This window comes from Bombina bombina, chromosome 1, assembly GCF_027579735.1.
Source record: "Bombina bombina isolate aBomBom1 chromosome 1, aBomBom1.pri, whole genome shotgun sequence".
Lineage (NCBI taxonomy): Eukaryota > Metazoa > Chordata > Amphibia > Anura > Bombinatoridae > Bombina > Bombina bombina.
Window position 1 is genome coordinate 1,540,970,760 of NC_069499.1, and position 25,337 is coordinate 1,540,996,096.

The 25,337-nt window shown below is 38.8% G+C and overlaps 1 protein-coding gene across 1 annotated transcript in view; it reads right to left on the bottom strand.

Annotated features, from left to right (window-relative positions):
• Positions 1–25,337, bottom strand: part of CACNA1G (calcium voltage-gated channel subunit alpha1 G) — a 686,261-nt gene that overhangs the window by 163,475 nt on the left and 497,449 nt on the right. Inside the window, exons 20-21 of the mRNA XM_053708713.1 lie at positions 16,883–16,951; positions 872–1,056 (exon numbers count right to left, since the gene is read on the bottom strand). Coding sequence (XP_053564688.1) covers positions 872–1,056; positions 16,883–16,951 — 254 coding nt within the window. The remainder of the gene's footprint in view (positions 1–871; positions 1,057–16,882; positions 16,952–25,337) is intronic.

The window sequence follows — 25,337 nt, forward strand, 5'->3', positions numbered from 1 at the left end:
TATTTATGTATACTGCCCCTGAGTTATTAGTGTGCACTGACTGATTTATTTATGTACACTGCTCCTAATTTATTAGTGTGCACTGACTGATTTATTTATGTACACTGCTACTGATTTATTAGTGTGCACTGCTCCTGATTTATTAGTGTGTAATGCTCCTGATTTATTAGTGTGTAATGCTCCTGATTTATTGGTGTGCACTGCTCCTGATTTATTAATGTGTAATGCTCCTGATTTATTAGTGTGCACTGCTCCTGATTAATTAGTGTGTAATGCTCCTGATTTATTAGTGTGCACTGCTCCTGATTTATTAGTGTGTAATGCTCCTGATTTATTAGTGTGCACTGCTCCTGATTAATTAGTGTGTAATGGTCCTGATTTATTAGTGTGCACTGCTCCTGATTTATTAGTGTGGAATGTTCCTGACTTATTAGTGTGCACTTCTCCTGATTTATTAGTGTGGAATGTTCCTGATTTATTAGTGTGCACTGCTCCTGATTTATTAGTGTGTAATGCTCCTGATTTATTAGTGTGCACTGGTCCTGATTTATTAATGTGGAATGCTCCTGATTTATTAGTGTGCACTGACTGATTAATTTATGTAGACTGCACCTTATTTATTAGTGTGCACTGAACCCGATTATTAGAATACACAGACACTGATTTATTTTTGTATGCTCTCCTGGTTTATTAATGTACACTGCCTCAACAAAATAATTAAAAGTGTATTGGGGGCAATGATTGTGATTAACTAACATCCATTAATTTTCTATAATTGGGGTCTACTGCTGCTAAACACTAAGCATGCCATCAGATATGCAGTGAGAACTGCTTGTAATTCCTGTAGCTTTAGGCACACTGATTTACTTACCGAAGAGGTCTCAATGTTCGAAGAAGCCTTAAGACTCTCAACATGCCAAGGATTTTTGTGCCACTATCTGATACCATAGAAACTAGGATATCAATGGCCGAGATTAAAACAAGCATCCCATCTAGAATATTCCAGCTACTTCTTAGATAAGCTTTGCCACCGAAGCACAAACTCAGAGCCACCACCTAACAGCACAAACACAGCAACATTAATCATAATATAACGCAATAATTCTATTCTTTAAATTAGAAAGTCTTAATTATTGTATTCCGCTATGCAAAATCCCAGTACATTGTCTTTGTTTATTAATTGTCTGTTGTATGTCCATAGCCAGTCGAGTTGCACGATGAATCTCTATAAGTGTACTTACTGTACTGCCTGATTATCTAAAGAAGTTGGATTAAAGATACATAATACTAATATGCTAAAACACTTGAAAGTGATGCAGCATAACTCTAAAAATCTGACATGAACATGTCACCTGAAGATCTCTATGTAAAAAAGGGAAGATATTTTACCTCAGAAATTCTTCAGCTCACCAGTGTAAGTGCTCTGTGAACAGTTATACTTCAGCTGCTGTCCAGCTGCAAGTTGGAAAAAAAAAACAATAGCCAATCAGCATCAGCTGTGCTGAGGTCATGCATTGCTTTGCTGTGATCTCATAAGAATTCACTGAATAATAACATGACTGTGTCTGCACATGCCAGATATATACTCCCCTGCAAGTCCTGATTTGCTGCTTAAAGTGATGGTAAACTGTCTCAGATTCGGAATGTAAGTGATATTTTAGATGGAGTCCCATTCATAAGTTGTAATAAAGAAGCGCTATAACTTACTTTATAATGTAGCTATAAAAATTAAATACCCTGTGCTCCGCTGCCCACTTCAAAAGTCAATTTTTCTGTGAGCTAAAGGTTTGAATTTTTCTTCAATCAGAGCTCTAGCTACAACAAAAGTGCCATATGGGGAGAGCGCTGACTGGACAACAATTCAAACCTTTAGCTCACAGAAAAAACATAATTTATGCTTACCTGATAAATTTATTTCTCTTGTGATGTATCGAGTCCACGGATTCATCCATACTTGTGGGATATTCTCCATCCCTACAGGAAGTGGCAAAGAGAGCACCCACAGCAGAACTGTCTATATAGCTCCTCCATTAGCTCCACCCCCAGTCATTCGACCGAAGGCTAGGAAGAAAAAGGAGAAACTATAGGGTGCAGTGGTGACTGAAGTTTTTTAAATAAAAATATATTGCCTGTCTTAATAAACAGGGCGGGCCGTGGACTCGATACATCACAAGAGAAATACATTTATCAGGTAAGCATAAATTATGTTTTCTCTTGTAAGATGTATCGAGTCCACGGATTCATCCATACTTGTGGGATACCAATACCAAAGCTTTAGGACACAGATGAAGGGAGGGACAAGATAGGGACCTGAAATGGAAGGCACCACTGCTTGTAGAACCTTTCTCCCAAAAATAGCCTCCGAAGAAGCAAAAGTATCAAATTTGTAAAATTTGGAAAAAGTATGAAGCGAAGACCAAGTCGCCGCCTTACAAATCTGTTCAACAGAAGCCTCATTTTTAAAAGCCCATGTGGAAGCCACTGCTCTAGTAGAATGAGCAGTAATTCTTTCAGGAGGCTGCTGTCCAGCAGTCTCATAAGCCAAACAGATGATGCTTTTCAGCCTAAAGGAATGAGAGGTAGCCGTAGCCTTTTGACCTCTCCGTTTACCAGAATAAACAACAAACAATGAAGATGTTTGACGGAAATCTTTAGTTACTTGTAAGTAGAACTTTAAAGCAAGAATCACATCAAGATTGTGCAACAGACGTTCCTTCTTTGAAGAAGGATTAGGACACAGTGAAGGAACAACAATCTCCTGATTGATATTCCTATTAGAAACAACCTTAGGAAGAAACCCAGGTTTGGTATGCAAAACCACCTTATCTGCATGGAAAACAAGGTAAGGTGAATCACACTGTAAAGCAGATAACTCAGAAACTTAGTAGCTATCTCTTCGAGCCGAAGAGATAGCTACTAAAAACAAAACTTTCCAAGATAGAAGCTTAATATCTATGGAATGCATAGGTTCAAACGGAACCCCTTGAAGAACTTTAAGAACTAAGTTTAGGCTCCATGGTGGAGCTACAGGTTTAAATACAGGCTTGATCATGACCAAGGCCTGACTAAATGCTTTAACGTCTGGGACATCTGCCAGACGTTTGTGTAAAAGAATAGACAAAGCAGATATTTGTCCTTTTTTTTTTTTGTAAATAATTTTTTATTGAGGTTTTTGAAAACAGTGACAATAGCAACTTAACTTGCATCAATGTACAACTACATAATTGTGCTTACGAGTCAAAAAAAGAAAAGAAAATAGCACTACCACAGATATAGATAATACAAACCAGTTAGGCTTAAATGATTAACACATAGGAAAGCAATTGTCAACACATTGGTAAGTATACTTAACATAAGGAATTAGAGCTTCTTTAAAGTTATTTGGATGGCCTTCCAACTACTAGTCGTGCTACTTATCGACATTGCGGGAAGGAGTGTATTAGAATCATTTGGTAAGGTTACCCAGTGCGTATATATAAGAAGTGTCAGTCTATGGTAGTGGTTAAATAATGCAAGTGTCTGAAAATGGAACCTCATTTTTCAGATATATAATAGAAATGATTCCCTGCTTTATTCTTGTGGTCACTTTTGGACCTGAAAAGTCTAATGAGGGGTGGTGAGGGAAATTAGTTTTTGCATGGCCACTTGTGGGCCTAGTAAGGGGAAGGGAAATTCAGCGGGTAAGCACCGCTATGCAAATGAGGGAAAGGGTGGAGGGCGGAGCGATATATATATATATATATAGGTAATTTAAGGAACATGGCGGAATCTCTAAAGTGATTTAACTGTGGGAAACGATGGCGCTACGAATCATATGGTGTTTGGCGGCTTGTCACACATATGAACACAAGAGAAGCTATATAACTAGAAAAGTGGGCCCCAGAAGAGGTGCTTTACTGTGTATGTGGCTGAAAAGGAAGGGCAGGGTTATCTTGAATAGTATAATAGGACTTATCCGTTACATATGATAAGAGCATTATACTAAGAGATCCCTTATTATAGATATGTAGAATACATTTTCATATTAAAATGTGCCCACAACTACGTTGTGTTAAATAAGAGCATTATGATTCTAGATTTAACATTGTTATTATACTAAGAGGCTCCTTATTATAGATATGAAAATTATATTTCCGCATTAAAATGTACCCTCAACTAACATTGTGATTAACCTAAGAGGTCCCTTATTTTAAATATGAAAATTATATTTCCGTATTAAGATATACCCTCAACTAACATTGTGATTAAACTAAAAGGTCCCTTATTGTAGATTGAAAATTATATTTCCGTATTAAAATGTACCCTCAACTAAGTTCTGTTAACTAAGAGCATTGTGATCCTAGATTCAGCGTTGCGATTATAATAAGAGGTCCTGTATTATAGATATGAAAATTAAATTTCGTATTAAAATGTACCAACTAGCTTTGTGATTATACTAAGAGATCCCTTATTATAGATATGAAAATTATATTACTGCATTAAAATGTACTCTCAACTAAGTTGTGTTAAATAAGAACGCTGTGAACCTAGAATTAACAGAGCTATAAAGATAAAGTGTTCCAGGGCCTTATTCAAATACAGAAACAGGGATGACTGGGGTAGCTGTAGCTAAGTCAATGGTGATAGTTTATAAACAGAGAGACAAATACATCCAACAGGTACATCATATCTGGCCAAAGCTAAAGGCTTTCTAACCATATGCCTAATGTTTCATTAATTAGGCAAGAGATAGAACAGGATCAATCTTATGACCACCAACCAGGATTGTCAATCTACTCTATGCATCAGATGGCAGGAATAACACATATCAATGAACCAACAATAAACAAAGGAGGGCATATATATGATACACATAGGGCATAGCATCAAAACATATGGAATATGCTCACAGATAAAGGCCGTTAATTAGATGACTATATGAACAAGGACATTTAGTAAAGTACAATACTCATTAACAATAACATGCTCAATGTCTTCGTTGAGTGCGATGTAAAACAGGAGTATGAAAAAATAGAGAAAGGGGTTTCCTGTAATGGGAATATTCTTTAAAAAACCTCAAGTTAGTGAATTGTTATAGTGTGAAAACTGGGGTATTCAACACTTTAGGAGAAAACAGTACAAACCCTACAACTAAGTATCCACTTAGGTATCAGACCATACAGTCCTCATAAAATACTTAGTTCATGCCAGAGGAGTAGTTGTAAGAGACATAAAAAACTTGGGAGCAGTCCAAAGGGATGCTGGTATCCAGGTGCAGAATAAGTGAACATGGTATATAAACTCGCCAATGTCCCTTAGTATGTAGACTGACCTTGCCATAGGAAATTAGCATGAAAATGGCAGGCATGACGAAGTTAACTCCTCTGCAGCTAAATTAACCTATGCCGGCTCGGAGCTGAGGTAAAGAGGGGTAAGTAATATGCATCAAGATTTGGGCTCCCCCAAGTCTCTTGTCATAGTCCACATAGATATCCAAACAGCCAGAGAACCGAGTACCTTCTAGGGGTCTGCTGGGAAACAAGTCGCCCCTGGGTCTGCTAAGAAGGGAGATACTGTCATCGACAGACTTGATAGTATGGATGAAGTTCTCAGCGCTTTGGAGTTTTTGAGGGACAGAGGAACTTGCTAACCCTCTCTTGGTTACAGTCACAGAAGATGGGAGCATAGGAGATCGATCACAAATCATAACTATCTCTATAGTGTTCTCCTCTCGCAGATTAAGCCTGAGATGTGGGCTTTGCAAAGATGGTGGTCCGTGAACTTGCTCAAAGCCCTCCGGGATAAGATCACCATATTGAGTTGTCTTCTTGTGTGACTCATCTATGAACACGTCGCCTGTAGATTGATCTTCTTCACATGGCTTATTCAGGGGATCAGTAGGCAATAAGCTGCTCTCTTCGCCGTACATGCTTTCTTTTGGCGTAATCTGAGCTGAACTAAAAACGGATCTCATCTCCTTAATTAGAGAGTGGCGTTGGTGATCCAGTTTCAAAATCAATCTACGTAGCATGTCATTAATGTGCATCTCCATGTTGTGTGACATTATGACAGTATTTTAGAAAACTGTAGTGAGTTGTTATTTTACAAGCGTTGCCTATGTCTGTTGCAAAGTACAATGCTCTACATAGCAGTCCTTAGCTTATTAGGGCATATGCCTCTTCGTAATTGGTCTATACACTGGAAGAACTCAGCTGTGTATCACGTATTTATTGTAACCTAGAAGGTCTGAAATCTCCGGGACTTTCCAATTTCAACATTATATGTGCATAAGGCAGCTGTTACTGCTTTGAAGATAAAAAGGTATTTTTATAGATGATTGTGTATCAGTCTTTGTATCTTCCTGCTCTTATGTGGTCATGCAGCTCAATTTGTAGCTTGGTTAAAACATCGAGTAACCTGAGCCCTTATGGTCATGCTGCCCTAATTGATTGTGCACTTACTATTTCTTGTGCGGCTTGATGGCGGCCCTGCTTGCAGATACCAGAATGCTCCGTGTTATACTTAACTTCAAGGTATGCGACCGTTCACCACAGCGGGTGGACCCTTGATGCTGTGCTAGTCACTGATGTGTTACCGGTCTGTGTTTGGTGCCGGTCAATAGGCAGATGCTGCAATAATGAGTGGCTGTTACACGGAGCTCTGGAATTACTTAGCCGTCTTGGCCAACCCAGGAATACATTTATATCGTCTGGTAGAGCTTTTGATCTTGAGGTGGTGCTTACCCAGAGGCAGCCGTGTCTCTTACAGCGAATGTAAGCTGCAGTTTCAAGATGGCGATATTTCGCGCCAAATCACGGAGGTTAGTTACTGCAGAAAGTCCCCAGGCTCATTTTAGACTCTTACCGGTGGTAGTCGGAGTCCCATAGGAGGGTCTGGATGGAATATTTAAATGGTTTTAGGCTGACTGGCGATACCCTTACTCTGTGGTGGCTCAGAGAGTGTTACTCTGTGCAGCGGGTATGTGCTGCATTTTCACCGGAATATAGTGATCTCCATAAACTTGCATTATAGGCTGCTATATAGGGCTTGTTATATGAATTTTGAACCAACTTTTTAGTTAGTTATGTGTGGGAAATTAACTGATTTTCATATTGGGATCTAGGAGCTCTGCTCTGATGCGACCTCTCGCTGCGGTAGTTGGCTCCGCCCCCCCAGATATTTGTCCTTTTAACGAACTAGCTGATAATCCCTTCTCCAATCCTTCTTGGAGAAAAGACAATATTCTAGGAATCCTAATCTTACTCCATGAGTAACCCTTGGATTCACACCAATAAAAATATTTGCGCCAAATCTTATGATAAATCTTCCTGGTGACAGGCTTTCTAGCTTGAATCAGGGTATCAATGACCGACTCAGAGAAACCACACTTTGATAGAATCAGGCGTTCAATCTCCAAGCAGTCAGACGAAAAGAAATTAGATTTGGATGCGTGAATGGACCTTGGATTAGAAGGTCCTGCTTCATTGGCAGAGACCACGGTCGAACTGATGACATGTCCACTAGGTCTATATACCAAGTCCTGCATGGCCACGCAGGTGCTATCAGAATCACCGAAACCCTCTCCTGCTTGATTTTGGCAACCAGGCGTGGAAGGAGAGGAAACGGTGGAAATACATAGGCCAGATTGAAGGACCAGGGCACTGCTAGAGCATCTATCAGTACCGCCTGGGGATCCCGGGACCTGGACCCGTAACAAGGAAGTTTGTCATTCTGTCGGGATGCCATCAGATCCAATTCTGATGTGCCCCATAGCTGAGTCAGCTGGGCAAATACCTCCGGATGGAGCTCCCACTCCCCCGGATGAAAAGTCTGACGACTTAGGAAATCCGCCTCCCAGTTCTCTACTCCTGGGATAAGGATTGCTGAGAGATGGCAAGAGTGATCCTCCACCCATCGGATTAATTTGGTTACCTCCATCATCGCTAGAGAACTCCGTGTTCCTCCTTGATGATTGATATAAGCTACAGTCGTGATGTTGTCTGACTGAAATCTGATGAACTTGGCCGCAGCAAGCTGAGGCCACACCTGAAGCGCATTGAATATCGCTCTCAGTTCTAGAATGTTTATCGGGAGGAGAGTTTCCTCCTGAGACCATAAGCCCTGTGCTTTCAGGGAGTTCCAGACTGCACCCCAGCCTAGTAGGCTGGCATCTGTCGTTACTATGAGCCACTCTGGCCTGCGGAAACACATTCCCTGAGACAGGTGGTCCTGAGACAACCACCAGAGAAGAGAATCTCTGGTCTCCTGGTCCAGATTTATTTGAGGAGATAAATCTGCATAATTCCCATTCCACTGTTTGAGCATGCATAGTTGCAGTGGTCTGAGGTGTAGGTGGGCAAAAGGAACTATGTCCAATGTAGCTACCATGAGTCCGATTACCTCCATGCACTGAGCCACTGATGGCCGAGGAATGGAATGAAGAGCTCGGCAAGTGGTTAAGAGTTTTGATTTTCTGACCTCCGTCAGAAATATTTTCATTTCTAACGAGTCTATCGGAGTCCCTAGGAAGGAAACTCTGGTGAGAGGGAAGAGAGAACTCTTTTTTATGTTCACCTTCCACCCGTGAGATCTCAGAAAAGCCAACACAATGTCCGTGTGAGACTTGGTTAGTTGGAAAGTCGACGCCTGAATTAAGATGTCGTCTAGATAAGGCGCCACTGCTATGCCCCGCGGCCTTAGCACCGCCAAAAGGGACCCTAGCACTTTTGTGAAAATTCTGGGAGCCGTGGCCAACCCGAAGGGAAGGGCCACGAACTGGAAATGCCTGTCCAGAAAGGCAAATCTGAGGAATTGATGATGATCTCTGTGAATATGGATGTGTAGATATGCATCTTGTAAGTCCACGGTAGTCATATATTGACCCTCCTGGATCATTGGTAGAATGGTCCGAATAGTCTCCATCTTGAATGATGGTACTCTTAGGAATTTGTTTAGAATTTTGAGATCCAAGATTGGTCTGAAAGTTCCCTCTTTTTTGGGAATCACAAACAGGTTTGAGTAAAACCCTAGCCCTTGTTCCTCTTTTGGAACTGGGCGGATCACTCCCATGGTATGTAGGTCTTCTACGCAGCGTAAGAACACCTCTCTCTTTGTCTGGTTTGCAGACAATTGAGAAATGTGAAATCTCCCCCTTGGGGGGGAGTCTTTGAAGTCCAGAAGATATCCCTGGGACACAATTTCTAAAGCCAAGAAATTGTGAACATCTCTTCCCCAAGCCTGAGCGAAGAGAGAGAGTCTGCCCCCTACTAGATCCGGTCCCGGATCGGGGGCTACCCCTTCATGCTGTCTTAGAGGCAGCTGCAGGCTTCTTGGCCTGTTTACCCTTGTTCCAAGACTGGTTAGGTCTCCAGACTGACTTGGATTGGGCAAAATTCCCCTCTTGCTTTGCAGCAGAGGAAGCTGAAGCGGGACCACCCTTGAAGTTCCGAAAGGAACGAAAATTATTTTGTTTTTTCCTCATTTTATTTGTTTTATCCTGAGGGAGGGCATGACCTTTCCCTCCAGTGATATCTGAAATAATCTCTTTCAGTTCAGGCCCAAATAGGGTCTTTCCTTTAAAAGGGATGTTCAAAAGTTTCGATTTTGATGACACATCCGAAGACCAGGACTTAAGCCATAACGCTCTGCGTGCTAAAATGGCAAAACCTGAATTCTTTGCCGCTAATTTAGCCAGTTGGAAGCGGAAAGCGGCATCTGTAATGAAAGAATTAGCCAACTTAAGGGCCTTAATTCTGTCCATAATCTAATGGAGTCTCCATCTGAAGAGCCTCTTCTAGAGCCTCAAACCAGAAAGCAGCTGCAGTAGTTACAGGAACAATGCACGCAATAGGTTGGAGAAGAAAACCTTGATGAACAAAAAATTTCTTCAGGAGGCACAACTGTCTTCAATAGGTATAGTTGTACGCTTAGCCAGAGTAGAAATAGCTCCCTCCACCTTAGGAACTGTAGGCAATAGAAATGGATGGCGCTGGTCTTGATGTGAAGTTAAATTTTCTAATGATAAATAGAGATGGACTTGATGTGCAAGTTTAAATCCAGTAAATAATGTGCAGTATACTCACTCCTTCAATAACGTGAGTTCAGCTTCTAAGGTGTGTCTTTCTCCAGAAGGTAGGGACCGAATTCCAGAGAGGATGTCAGCTGGGCTGGAAATGGATTGAAAACCCCATCAGCAGTAAACCATAGCTTTTATTACAAATAAAACTCTGTTTACTTGTTTTTACTTGTATTTACTGCTCTTGAAAAAAATGAGATTAACCCTTTAATTACCAAACCGGATTGACAAAAGTCTAAAAATCCGGAAATATACAGTCAGCACCTTGCCACAGCTCTGCTGTGGCGCCTACCAGCCCTTAGGGGTTGAAATTGGGGGAATAAAGCTTTGTTTTGGCTCCAAAACGGCTTCAGGACCCTCCTGTGTTGAAGCTTGCTATCCAGAAGTAAAAACAAATGCGCAACTAAGGCGCAAAATTAGGCCCCGCCCACCTCATACACGATGTCTGAGGGACCTTAAATTAACACCTCAAGTGTTAAAAACATAGCCATGTGGTATAAAAACCTTCCAATATAAGCCAAATGAATCCCTAAAAATCCAAAAAAAAACGTTTTTCTCAAATCTATCAAAAACGTCTGTTTTAAACATATAAGTGTCAACCAGCAGTACCTTAACCCTTATGCAAGCTTATGATGCTACCATAAGTGTTTGATTAAAGCTTACCCTTCCCCTCATGGGGATAATGTCAGCCCTTTTCTTGAAATATCCTGTCTTTCTAGAAAAATTGACTGAACATATCTCAATGCAGTAGAGACTGCAAAACCGTTCCTCAGCTGAAGTTTCCTGTACTCTTCAGCCTTTGTGGGAACAGCAATGGATCTTAGTTACCAAAGGCTAAGATCATCATCCTCCATGCAGAAATCTTCATCTCTTTTCTGCTTGAGAGTAAATAGTACACACCGGTACCATTTAAAATAACAAACTCTTGCTTGAAGAAATAAAAACTAATGTTTTGTCACCACAATCTCTTTACCCTTCCATCTTGTTAGAGCCGGCAAAGAGAATGACTGGGGGGTGGAGCTAAGGGAGGAGCTATATAGACAGCTCTGCTGTGGGTGCTCTCTTTGCCACTTCCTGTATGGAAGGAGAATATCCCACAAGTATGGATGAATCCGTGGACTCGATACATCTTACAAGAGAAATTGACCTTAGAAGTGGGCAGTGGAGTGCAGGAATTTTAATTTTATATATATATCTATATTAAAAAGTAAGTTATAGCACATCTTCCTTACAACTGATAAATGAAACTCCATCTAAAACACTAACATTCCGGATCTGATTTTAAAAAAGAGAGAGTTTACCATCACTTTAAAGTCTCTTTACAGTGGGGTGTGAATACTTTAGAAACTTTGAGGTAAAATATCTTCCTTTATTCTATAGAGATGTTCAGGTGATATTTTCTTGTCAGTTTTTTACAGCTATGCTGCATCACTTTAAAATGCTTTAACATCTGGGTATCAAGTCACTTTAAGTATATGCCCTTGGAAAATATTATTGCATTGCCAGGATCCAATTACAACCTATGAACCTAATGGACGTGAAATCCATTTTTTTTTCCAGGATTCAGATAGAGTATACAATATTAAGAAACTTTCCAATTAACTTATATTATCAAATTTATTGTGTTCCTATTGCATTTTTTGTTAGAGAGAATACATACAGCTAGATTACAAGTTTTGCGTTGCGGCTTGTAACGCTGAAAATATGGCATTTTCAGCGTTAAAACAGCACCGCAGCTATTACAAGTGTTATAGGTGTACCGAACAACTTTTAGCCTGTACCGCAATGTCAGTCCAGCACACGTAAAAATGACGTTTTTTCATGGACTTCCCATAGCGCCGGTATTACGAGTTTTGCAGTACGGCTAATAAGTGAGCGTTACAGCCTAAAACTACAAGATCTCTACTGCCATCTAAAGTCAGTAGGTATGAGTTTTATGTTACAAAGCTGTAGCATAAAACTCCTAACTAAACTGCTACAAAGTACATTAAACACCCATAAACTACCTATTAACCCCTAAACCGAGGCCCTCCCGCATCGCAAACACTATAATATATGTATTAACCCCTAATCTGCCGCTCCCGACATTGCTGCCATTAAAATTTTTTATTAACCCCTATTCCGATGCTCCCCGACATTGTCGCCACTATACTAAAGTTATTAACCCGTAAAGTGCTGCCCTCCCGCATCAAAAACAATATTTAAATATTATTAACCCCTAATCTGCCGTCCGCCCACACCGCCGCTATAATAAACCTATTAACCCCTAAACCTCAAGCCACCCACAATGAAATATACTAAAATAAACTATTAACCCCTAAACCAAAAGCCCCCTGCAACGAAATAAACTAATTTAAACTAGTAACCCCTAACTTTATATGAAAATTACAATTTCCCTAGCTTAAATTAAATTAAAACTTACCTGTCAAATTAAAAAAATTCATTTTAAACTAACAATTAAACTATTATAATTATTAAACTAAAATTAAACTAACTACCAATTAAATAAAACTAAACTACCAATAAAAAATCCTAACACTACTCTAAAAATTACAAAAAGTATCTAATTACAAAAAACAAAACTAACTAAATTACAAAACAAAACAAACACTAAATTACGAAAAATAACAGTTAGCTTTTTTACTGCCCAGACCCTAAACTAAAAAAAAAACCCGCCCAAAAAAAACTTAAAAAACCTAACACTAACCCCCGACGATACTCTTACAGTTGTAAAAGACCCGCTTGAAGGATCCATCCAGCTGGCGAAGTCCTCATCCATGCGGCAAGAAGTCTTCATCCAGGCGGCCTCTTCTATCTTCATCCAGCCGGTGAAGTCCTCATCAATGCGGCAAGAAGTCTTCATCCAGGCGGCCTCTTCGATCTTCATCCAGCCGGCCTGGAGCGGGTCCATCCTGAAGACACCCAGCATGGAACATCCTCTTCATACGGTCTCCGCCGTACACTGAATCTTCAATGCAAGGGACTATAGATGGCGTCCCTTGCATTCCTATTGGCTGAAAATTTTGAATCAGCTAATAGGAATTAGGGCTGCTAAAATCCTATTGGCTATTCAAAACAGCCAATATGATTTAAGCAGCTCTCATTCTATTGGACAATTCGAATTTTTTATTTGGGGGGTGGTTGGGTAGTGGGTTTTACTTTTGGGGGGGTATTTTATTTTTAAGGGCCATTGGTAGTTTATTGTAGGCTAGGGTTTTTTTTTATTATGGGAGGGCTTTTTTATTTTGATAGGGCCCTTTTAAAGACCCTTGGTACTTTGGGGGGTGGGGGGCTTGTATAGTGTTAGGAGGTGTTTGTATTATTTTTAAAGTAAAAGAGCTGTTTATCTCAGCGCAATGCCCAACAAAAGGCCCTTTTAAAGGCCCTTGGTAGTTTATTCTAGAGCAGGGCTATTTATTTTGGGTTGTTTTTTTTTAAGGGTATTAGAATAGGATTAATCTTTATTTTTTTGGATACTTTCGTTTTTGTTTTTTTTGTAATGATAGTTTTTTTATTTTTTTGTAATGGTAGTTTTTTTTTTTTTTTTGTAATGGTATTTTTTTTTTTTTTTTTTCGGTAATGGTAGTTTTTTTTTTTTTTTAATGTTAGGTTTTAGTGTAAGGCAGGTAAGGTTTTATTTCACAGGTAAGGTTGTATTTATTTTAACTAGGTATTATTAAATTGTTAATAACTATTTACTAACTAGTCTACCTAGTTAAAATGAATACAAACTTCCCTGTGAAATAAAACTAAAACCTAAGATAGATACAATGTAACTATTAGTTATATTGTAGCTAGCTTAGGTTTTATTTCACAGGTAAGTATTTAGTTTTAAATAGGAATTATTTAGTTAATAATTGTAAATTTATTTTAGATCTAATTTAATTATGTTAAAGCTAGGGGGGTTAGGGTTAGGTTTAGGGGTTAATATAGTTTATGTGGGGGGGCTGGCGGTTTAGGGGTTAATAGGTTTATTTAGTTAATTGTAACTTTAATTTAGCTATATTTTTATTATGTTAAATTTAGGGGTGTTAGGGTTTAAGTTAGGGTTAGGTTTAGGGGTTAATATAGTTTAATGTAGCTTGTTGCAATGTGGGGGCTGGCGGTTTAGGGGTTAATAGGTTTATTTAGTTAATAATTGTAACTTTAATTTAGCTATATTTTTATTAAATTAAAGTTAGGGGGTGTTAGGGTTACGTTAGGGTTAGGGTTACGTTAGGAGTTAATATAGTTTAATTTAGATTGTTGCAATGTGGGGGGTTGGCAGTTTAGGGGTTAATAAATGTAGTATAGTGGCGGCGATATCGGGAGCGGCAGATTAGGGGTTAATCATTTTATTTAGTGAGCATCGATATCGGGAGCGGCAGAGTAGGGGTTAGTAACTGTAGGCAGGCATCAGCGATGTTGGGGACAGCAGATTAGGGGTGTTTAGATGTAGGGTTTATGTCAGGGTGTTAAGTTTAAACTGTATTTTTATTTCCCCATAGACATCAATGGGGCTGCGTTACGAAACGTTTGTTTCCGCGATCGCAGGTGTTAGTTTTTTTTTTTCCGGCTCTCCCCATTGATGTCTATGGGGAAATTGTGCACAAGCACGTCTCAGCAGCGTTCTGATTGTGTGCGGTATGGAGCTCAACACAACCATATAGCACTCAAAAGGCTTATGTGTGCAAACTTGTAATAGCAGCGCTATAGGAAATTAAATAATGTAACTTTTGTGGCGTTCATTAATTTCTCTATAGCGCTCAAAACTCGTAATCTAGCAGATAGATAGGTAGCTAACACATCTGGATAACTATATGGCTACATTTATGCAGTAATGCTTTTGAACACTAGATGGCAGCAAGTTTTTAAAACACATTTTTGCAAAAGTGTTCCAAATGTACACACTCCTAAACTTGCTTTTCAATAAAGGATACCTAAGATAACAAAGTAAATTTGATATAAGTAATAATAGTAATTATTACAGATTATCTGAATCATGAAAGAAACATTTTTCAGTTTCCTGCCCCTACAAATTTTTATTATAAAGTTACATTTGTATGCTCTGTCTGAAAAACAAAATAAAAAATGGGTTTTAATGCTTTTTTTTCTACAATATTTTAGTTAAAGTGTGATTCAATTATTTATTTGATAACAAAACTGTAGCCAGAATAGATTTTAAGTAAAGACTTAATGGAACATAAAAGTTTAACAAGCAAATGCTTTAGTAAACACATGCTCTGACACATTGGAGCAATATTGTTTTTGCACTTGTGTGTCCCTTTAAGAATAAGTCTCATCTATATGATGCTAGGGGGCTGATTTATCATGGCCCCAATGAAAACAAATACCCCTGTTTCCCCTGTTGGGCTCGCCGGAAACAGGAGTTAAGAAGCAGCGGTCTTAAGACCGCTGCTCCTTAACTCGTCTGCTGCCTCTGAGGCTGCAGACATCAGTCCGCCTGATTGAATACGATCGGGCTGATTGACACCCCTTGCTAGCGACTGATTGCCCACAAATCTGCAGGGGCGGCATTGCACAAGCTGTTCACCAGAAATGCTTGTGCAATGTTAAATGCCGACAGCATATGCTGTTGGCACTATGTCTGGCAGACATGATACGCTAAAGCAGATCATGTCCGCCAGACATTGATAAATCGGCCCCAAGGTCTGTAAATCCAGTACACAAGAAGTTAATTATCACTAATTATCCATCATTAAAGGGCATAATGTTTCATTTGTGATTCTGATAGAGCATGCAAATTTATACAACTTTCCAATCTACGTCTATTATCTAATTTGCTTTGTTCTCTTGGTATCCTTTGCTGAAAAGAAAGCATACCTAGGTAGACTCAGGAGCAGCAGTTTAGTAACCGTGAGATAGATTCTGATTGGTGCTGCACATATATGCCTGTTGTCGTCTGATGTGTTATGCCAGTAGTGCATTGCTGCTCCTTTAACAAAGATATCAAAAGAACAAATCCAATTTAATAACAGAAGTATATTAGAAAGTTGTTTAAAATTGTATGTTCTATGTGAATCATTAAAGAAAAAAAATTGGTTTCATGTCCCTTTAAAGGTATGTTAGTATAGTCTGTGCTGTATGTGCATCATAGCTGTAATGAACGTATGATAGCAATCAACAGATTGTTATACTGACAGAGAGTCAGATAGACAGGCAAACAGACAGATAAACAGATAGATAGACAGACATACAGATAAACAGAAAGATAGACAGACAGACAAACAGAAAGACAGATAGACAGGCAGACAAACAGATAGGCAGACACACAAACAGATAGATAGACAGACAGACAAACAGACAGATAGACAGACAGACAAACAGACAGATAGGCAGACAGACAAACAGATAGATAGATAGACAGACAGGCAAACAGACAGACAGACAGACAGACAGACAGGCAAACAGACAGATAGACAAACAGACAGATAGGCAGACAGACAAACAGACAGATAGACAGACAAACAGACAGATAAGCAGAGAGGCAGACAGACAAACAGATAGATAGATAGACAGACAGACAAACAGACAGATAGACAAACAGGCAAACAGACAGACAGATAGACAAACAGGCAAACAGACAGACAGACAAACAGACAGACAAAGAGACAGACAAACAGACAGACAGGCAAACAGACAGATAAACAGATAGACAAACAAGACAGAGAGACAAAAAGACAGACAAACAGACAGACAGATAGACAGAGAGACAGACAGACAGATAGACAGAAAGGCAGATAGGTAGATAAACATACTTTGAGACATAACTATTTTACAAAATATAAAATGATCAAAATTGTTAAAAATCACAAAATCACAAATTACCTTTATTGTCATTTCAGCCAAAAATATTAATGTAAATATGTAGTTAGAGAGTGTGAGGAATATTCTCTCCTGTTAAAACAATCAAAAATAAAAGTCAGTCTTAAGTTGCTGGGAATATTATTATACAATTATGTGAAAAAACAAGCAGAGTTACTGATAGGGGTTTAATACAACACACAGCAACCTAGGGGTAGATTATAGCAATGAACATGGCTATACCTGAGGTTTCTAAATGTCACTCTTAAAGGGACATAAGAGCATTTTGTTATTGAAATATCGCTTGCCTATTTATGTGTTTAGTCACCATGCAAAATAATTACATTTAGGTCTGTACCGGCAATGCACTATCACTGCTGCCTGGCAGCTAAGTTGAATTATGTATTTAACTCTTTTACAGGGGTTAAAGGGACTTTTGGTCAAAATGTAAATGCACATAGATGAATTATATCTTTGCATAGAAACATATTTGCAAAAGGGATGTATGGAAGTCGTTAGCTAAATATGTAGAAAAAACTGGACCTTGGACAGAATAAGTGAAAAATTCTTCTACAATTTATTTTCAAAATAAAAACATGATAATACCAAGATAAAATAAATCACAATCCCTAAGTGTTGCAACACTATATCGATCAATTCATAAAATTTCTAAAATTCAGATATACATTTGTTTCATACACAAATAAAAGGATTTATCTGCTCTTTTGTATCCTTTGTTCAAAGATTTTAGATAGAATGTATTCTTTTATTTCAACACAATTAATAATATTTGTCTCTATTTGATATTTTATATCTATATTTCATCAACTTTAAAATTACAAATATGTAGCAAAAACTAACAATTAGTTAAAACAATTTAAATGCAAGATTATAAATGGTGTCCCCACAATGGCTGTTTACTTATATTGGTTGTAATTTTGTGTATCTAAAAAGTTCATCAAAGCATTTGTAAGTAATTGGAGATAAATTACTGAGGGCTGTGTTCTTTATCCTTATATTTATGTTGTGATATATTACGGTTTCACAGTTACCTCTTTGTATCCTCAGTGAGCTTAATTTGTAGAAAAGGAATGTTCCAAACAGTGTTTAGGGGTGATTTTCTTACCCTCTCTTGTGAGCTGTTACTACTCACGGCTTCCCAGCGGTTCCTATGTGTCCTCAGTTTGACTCTCAGACAAGGGGTTCCGGTAGGTAATTTTCTTTGTGTTACCTTGTCAACATGTTTCGCCAGCAACCCTGGCTTGATCTTGATAAAGCCAGGGTTGCTGGCGAAACATGTTGATATCTGTGTGAACACCAAGAAAGAAAAAGCCTGTTTTTTTCCTGCGTACAGAAGTACTTAAGTGCAGGAGATTGAGGAACTACAAACACAAAAGCTAACTTGCGCAAGTTACAGAAACAAAAGGATTGTCTACAGTTTGGTGCTGTAATCAGAGCACTTCTACAAAGACCAGTGACAAGGTAACACAAAGAAAATTACCTACCGGAACCCCTTGTCTGAGAGTCAAACTGAGGACACATAGGAACCGCTGGGAAGCCGTGAGTAGTAACAGCTCACAAGAGAGGGTAAGAAAATCACCCCTAAACACTGTTTGGAACATTCCTTTTCTACAAATTAAGCTCACTGAGGATACAAAGAGGTAACTGTGAAACCGTAATATATCACAACATAAATATAAGGATAAAGAACACAGCCCTCAGTAATTTATCTCCAATTACTTACAAATGCTTTGATGAACTTTTTAGATACACAAAATTACAACCAATATAAGTAAACAGCCATTGTGGGGACACCATTTATAATCTTGCATTTAAATTGTTTTAACTAATTGTTAGTTTTTGCTACATATTTGTAATTTTATAGTTGATGAAATATAGATATAAAATATCAAATAGAGACAAATATTATTAATTGTGTTGAAATAAAAGAATACATTCTATCTAAAATCTTTGAACAAAGGATACAAAAGAGCAGATAAATCCTTTTATTTGTGTATGAAACAAATGTATATCTGAATTTTAGAAATTTTATGAATTGATCGATATAGTGTTGCAACACTTAGGGATTGTGATTTATTTTATCTTGGTATTATCATGTTTTTATTTTGAAAATAAATTGTAGAAGAATTTTTCACTTATTCTGTCCAAGGTCCAGTTTTTTCTACATATTTAGCTAACGACTTCCATACACACCTTTATCCCTTTTGCAGATTAAGCGCCTAATCTCCATAACTTTTTCACTTTATACACCTTTCTATCTGGGAAGTAGATAGTAGGAGAATAGGGCAAGGGATATTAACTCTTAAGCGCTAGTTTATTTAACCCCCTTTTTTTGCTACATAGAAACATATTTGCAAAATACATGTATAGGCAAAAATGCTTCTAGCAAAAGTTATAACGTTTCTAGTTTTAGCACTTTTTTCTGCACGGGCATGTGAAGCATAGCTAGATAGTCTCAGTGCACCAGCATTTTAAATACTGCAGCTGCTTAAAGCGCCAGTGGCACCTTAGACTCTCTGAGCAAGTGCTGTGTTTAAAATGCTGGTGCACAGGGGTGGAGCTAGCTCAGAAGCCGAGCGGTCGTACTTTTCTACCGCTCCTGAGACATCTACATATAATTTTATATATTCGACTGCTCGGCACGATATACCACCAACACCTGGTATGTTTGAGCAACCATGGAGTCCTGCCAACAAATCCGGACCATAGAGGAGTCCTAGGAGGGAACGAGAGCCCCAATAGCTTTGTGCTGCTCTTGGCAGTGAAGACACAGTGGCGGCCATCTTTAGACACGTGTGAGCGCATCGGCCCGCAAGTTAAGGAGATGACTGCAGCTCGTGCAGGGAGGACACCTCTGCCCCAGGCAGTGACATAGAGCAAGTACACCTGCTCAGGGCATAAGTCCGGATTCCTGTGCTGGACAATATAAAGCATTTTGATTGAGGCCTATATCCTGGACCAGGGGAGGCACTAAGGCAACGGCACCTTACCCATCAGACCACATTTACATCTGGGGACACCTACAAATCTAAGATATGAGCAGGGAAAAGCGCAACAGTATCCACCATAGGAGACCTCACTACTCTCTACTGCAATATAATGGCGACAGAAAGAGACGATCTTGACTACAGCGTGATGCAGCTTATTGGCACATATCAAGCTACACTTCTTGAGATAGTTCATACACACTTTAAAATAGACTCACCAAGTGCTCCTGTGGGGGATATAGTGAACGTTAAAGCTACAAGCCCAAATAGGTTTAGAAGAGAGAAAGAAGCAGTTACATATTTCAGATCCCAAACTCCTAGCAATCAGAAGATCATAGATACCGTTCCAGAGGAATAAACAGTTCTCACTATGCATCGAGACTCAAAAAAACTGGTCTGGATGCAACCCCAGAACTGTACCCAAGCTGCGAGAACACGTATGAGATATAATGTCTCGCTACTCTCAAAAAACGTGGCGGCCTGCTTGCCTATGACCCTAGATGGTGACGATCCTACAAACCATTATCTACCCCTGAGACTACAGCTCTCATGTGTCTACTATGATCACCAATGGTCAGATGGACTGAAAGGGGGAGTAGAATAAAATGGGTCTTGACAAAGCTAAATTAAATTTCTATAAGCCACATATGCTACATCCCAGGTGGCACAGAATCTATTCAAGCTGCATAAATACTAAGTTGCGAATTCAAGCTAAAGATGAATTGTGTTTTTGAACGCCTTCTTAGCTGGGGAGTATTAACCCCTTAATGACAGAGGACGTACCAGGTACGTCATAGGAAAAACTTCCCTTAATGACAGCTGACGTACCTGGTACGTCCTCTGTTGTCTGAAGTGCTGGAAGCGATCTTGATCGCTTCCAGCTGCTTACAAGGTATTGTAGTGATGCCTCAATATTGAGGCATCACTACAATCCCCCATTTTACATACCGTTGCAGAAAGGGCCACTCTGTGGCCCCATCTGCATCGGCTATGTATGTTGTACAATGACTGCCTTGGTGGGTGTTCATTTCAACTTGATTGCCATCAATTGTAAAAATACTAACCGATCTTCGTTATTTTCACTTTGCTCCCGGTGTGGCGGTTGCGGCGGGGGGGGGACGGGGGGGCGGGTGTGCGCGCGTGCGTGCGCATGCAAAATTTACAACAGACAACAGCCCACTCAAAAAAATGATCGATCTAGATGCAGTGGCATCTTTGTTCTGTAATAAGGGATCTGGGAGGGGGAGGGTTGAATATTATTTAGGGGGGCCAGCTACACTACAGCAAACATATTTTTTATTAAAAAAGTTAAAAAAAAAACTATTTTGGGGGGCAAATTGGGTACTGGCAGACAGCTGCCAGTACCCAAGATGGCGGCATATAGACAGAGGGGGAGGGTTAGAAAGATGTAAGGGGGGGATCAGGGAGGTTGTGGGGTAAGGGGGGATCTATCACTGCAGACTTTATGCCAAAAAATAAAAAAAATTAAAAAAAATATTTTTATTTCAGTACTGGCAGACTTTCTGCCAGTACATAAGATGGCGGTGACAATTGTGAGGTGGGGAGGGAAGAGAGCTGTTTGAGGGGGGTCAGGGGGGGATCAGGGGGTGGGATGTGTCAGGTGGGAGGCTGATCTCTACACTAAAGCTAAAAATTAACCCCACAAGCTACCTAATTAACCCCTTAACTGCTGGGCATATTACAAGTGTGGTGCGCAGCAGTATTTAACGGCCTTATTATTACCAAAAAGCAACACCAAAGCCATATATGTCTGCTATTTCTGAACAAAGGGGATCCCAGAGAAGCATTTACAACCATTTGTGCCATAATTGCACAAGCTGTTTGTAAATAATTTCAGTGAGAAACCTAAAATTGTGAAAAATTTAAGTTTTTTTTTTATTTGATCGTATTTGGCGGTGAAATGGTGGCATGAAATATACCAAAATGGGCCTATATCAATAATTTGGGTTGTCTACTACACTACACTAAAGCTAAAATTAAACCTAAAAGCTCCCTACAAGCTCCCTAATTAACCCCTTCACGGCTGGGCATAATACACGTGTGGTGTGCAGCGGCATTTAGCGGCCTTCTAATTACCAAAAAGCAACGCCAAATCCATATAGGTCTGCTAATTCTGAACAAAGGGGATCCCAGAGAAGTATTTACAACCATTTATGTCATAATTGCACAAGATGTTTGTAAATAAATTCAGCGAGAAACCTAAAGTTAGTGAAAAAAATTGTGAAAAAGTCAACAATTTTTTTTATTTGATCGCATTTGGCGGTGAAATGGTGGCATGAAATATACCAAAATGGGTCTAGATCAATGCTTTGGGATGTCTTCTAAAAAAAAAATATATACATGTCAAGGGATATTCAGGGATTCCTGAAAGATATCAGTGTCCCAATGTAACTAGCGCTAATTTTGAAAAAAAGTGGTTTGGAAATAGCAAAGTGCTACTTGTACTTATTGCCCTATAACTTACAAAAAAAGCAAAGAACATGTAACCATTGGGTATTTCTAAACTCAGGACAAAATGTAGAAACTATTTAGAATGGGTGTATTTTGGTGGTTGTAGATGTGTAACAGATTTTGGGGGTAAAAGTTAGAAAAAGTGTGTTTTTTTTTCAATTTTTTCCTCATATTTTATATTTTTTTATAGTAAATTATAAGATATGATGAAAATAATGGTAAAATAAAGTCCATTTAATGGCGAGAAAAACGGTATATAATATGTGTGGGTACAGTAAATGAGTAAGAGGAAAATTACAGCTAAACACAAACACTGCAGAAATGTAAAAATAGCCATTGTCATTAAGGGTAAGAAAATTGAAAAATGGTCCGGTCATTAAGGGGTTAAGTCCATTTTGTTATACAATTTATATACACACCCTATAAGTTATTTTTAATGTGCATTCACTTTCACTATAGAAGAAAACCTGAAAAGATCATTTTGTCTCTCTCTACCCATGGTCCCTAGGGTATAGAAGTGGTTAAATCCTAGTAGCAAACCTTTTATATCTAATTTTAGTCAGATTATATATGGATATATAGGTTCGTCTTATATTTGAAACTCCTTAGGGTTCTCTACACATGCTACAGGACAATCTCTCCTTGGGGTCCATACTCTATGTAATCTCATAAGATACCACATAGCTTTTGGCATTTATCACTTATCATATATAACTTACTGGATTATATTATGCTTTTCAATGAGACCTCTTATATATACAGAGGTTTCAAAATTAATATAATACACTAGCCCGCAGATAGATACTACAAGCTTTGGTCCCCCTACCCACCATTAAAGTTTACTGAAGTAAACAAAGGAAAAGATATCCCTCGGACCTATCCCCTCAAATTACTATTTTAGATGTTTTATGAAAAGTTTTTAATAACAGTCCCTTCTCCCCCCCCCCCTACATATTCTCACATAACACTCTCCCTTGCATTTTAATTGGCTATGTATTACATAAAATTACCATCCTCAATTACTTAAGCTCCCACCGTTAAAAGCCCTAAAGTGGCCATTGAACATAAAGGGAAATAGGCAAGGTAAATATAAGTGAGGTTTGATATTATAGGTTCTGACCTGTGATTACTGGTTAATTAAGATACTCTGTCTAGAACAGTTATGCTTTCTATACCATATAAGATAAATAAGTCTAGAATTTTGTCATGCTATCCAAAGAATGTCATATTATTCTGTTGAACCCCATTGGACTTGCAATTTTACTTCTCTTTGATGTATAATTTAAAACCTCCATAAAAAGATTTTTTTTTAAATGCTGGTGCACGGTGCATACTTACATACACTTTTGAAACAGCTATAGCTTTGATTAGAAGCATTTGTGCTAATACATGTACATTACAAAAATGCTTCTATTCAAAACTGAAATACATCCCTGTAGATTCAAAATTAGGCTGGAATGTCCCTTTAAGCATAAAGAAGTAGCCAAGCAATAGTACAATAAGACAACAGGAACATGTTCTTATTGCAGATTTATGTCCCCTTAAATTTGCTAATGATTTATTGACACACTAACATTCAATATTACATTTTGATTATGTTACATTAAGAAAAAATAGGGGACAACTTTAAAGTGAATGTCAAATTTCACGAATAAAAGCCAATTTTTCAAAAATACTATTAAAAACAGGGGCACTTTCATTCATAAAAGTTTACATTGAAGCCGTTCTTTTAAAATATTTACCTTTTATTCCTAACAAGCGTGGAACACCGGAGCAGCGATTTCTCCGTCCCCTGGACGTCTTTTATTACTTCACAAATGACAAATCCGGCTTCCTCCAATCACGGGGAGGCCTCAAGCAATGTTTGCTCTGGGGGGGAAGTCGTTATTAGAGGAAGCCGGATTTGTCATTTCTGACGTAAGAAGAGACGACCTGGAGGCGGGGGAATCACTGCTCCGGCATTCCACGCTTGCTAGGAATAAAAGGTAAGTATTTTAAAAGAATGGCTTCAATGTAAACTTTCATGAATGAAAGTGCCCCTGTTTTTATTAGTATTTTTAAAAACAGGGCTTTCATTCTTGAAAGTTGACATTCACTCTAAATAAATACAAATAATGTTTTGATTTATTTACAAACAACCATCTCATCCACCATTAATAAATGCAGAAATGAATAACATGTCAGGCAGGTTTAGTATAACTTGGAATACACGGAAATGGAAGATGATTGGTTTTTAGCTACAGTATAATACTGCACAAATGTGGAGGCATGTCGTTAACTAGATAGTTGTACTTATATTACTAATTTAAAAAGAGCTTGACAAAAGAAAGTTGTGTACACCTTTACATTTTAAAGAGTATAGCTAAATTATATTATCACTAAAAGTAAAACATAGCTTTTATTGGCACTTATTAAAAGAAAATGAGGTGATAGTCTTTACAATTCATACACATAATTGCCATTCAAACCATATTAAAAACACTTTGGGGCCAATTTATGATGCTGCGAATGCAGTAGTTTCCGCACAAGCCTTCAGACTCGCCGGAAACATAGGTTAAGAAGCAGAAGACCACTGCTCCTTAACTCTCCCGCCACCTCTGACACCCCCTGCTAGCGAACCTGCAGGGGGCCGCATTGCAAAAACATTTCACATGAAATGCTTGTGTAATGATAAATGCCGACAGCGTGAGGTGATATGGTGCTATATACTGAGATTCTGTGGCCTCAATTTATCAAAGGTCTTGTGGACCTGATCCGGCAGTGTGGCTCAGGTCCGCAAGACCTCGCTAAATGCGGAGAGCAATACGCTCTTCGCATTTAACATTGCACCAGCAGATCACAAGAGCTGCTGGTGCAACGCCGCCCCCTTCTGACTCGCGGCCAATCGGCCGCCAGCAGGGAGGTGTCAATCAACCCAATCGTATTCGATCGGGTTGATTTCCGGCGATTCCTGTCCACCTGCTCAGAGCAGGCAGACAGGGTTATGGAGCAGCGGTCTT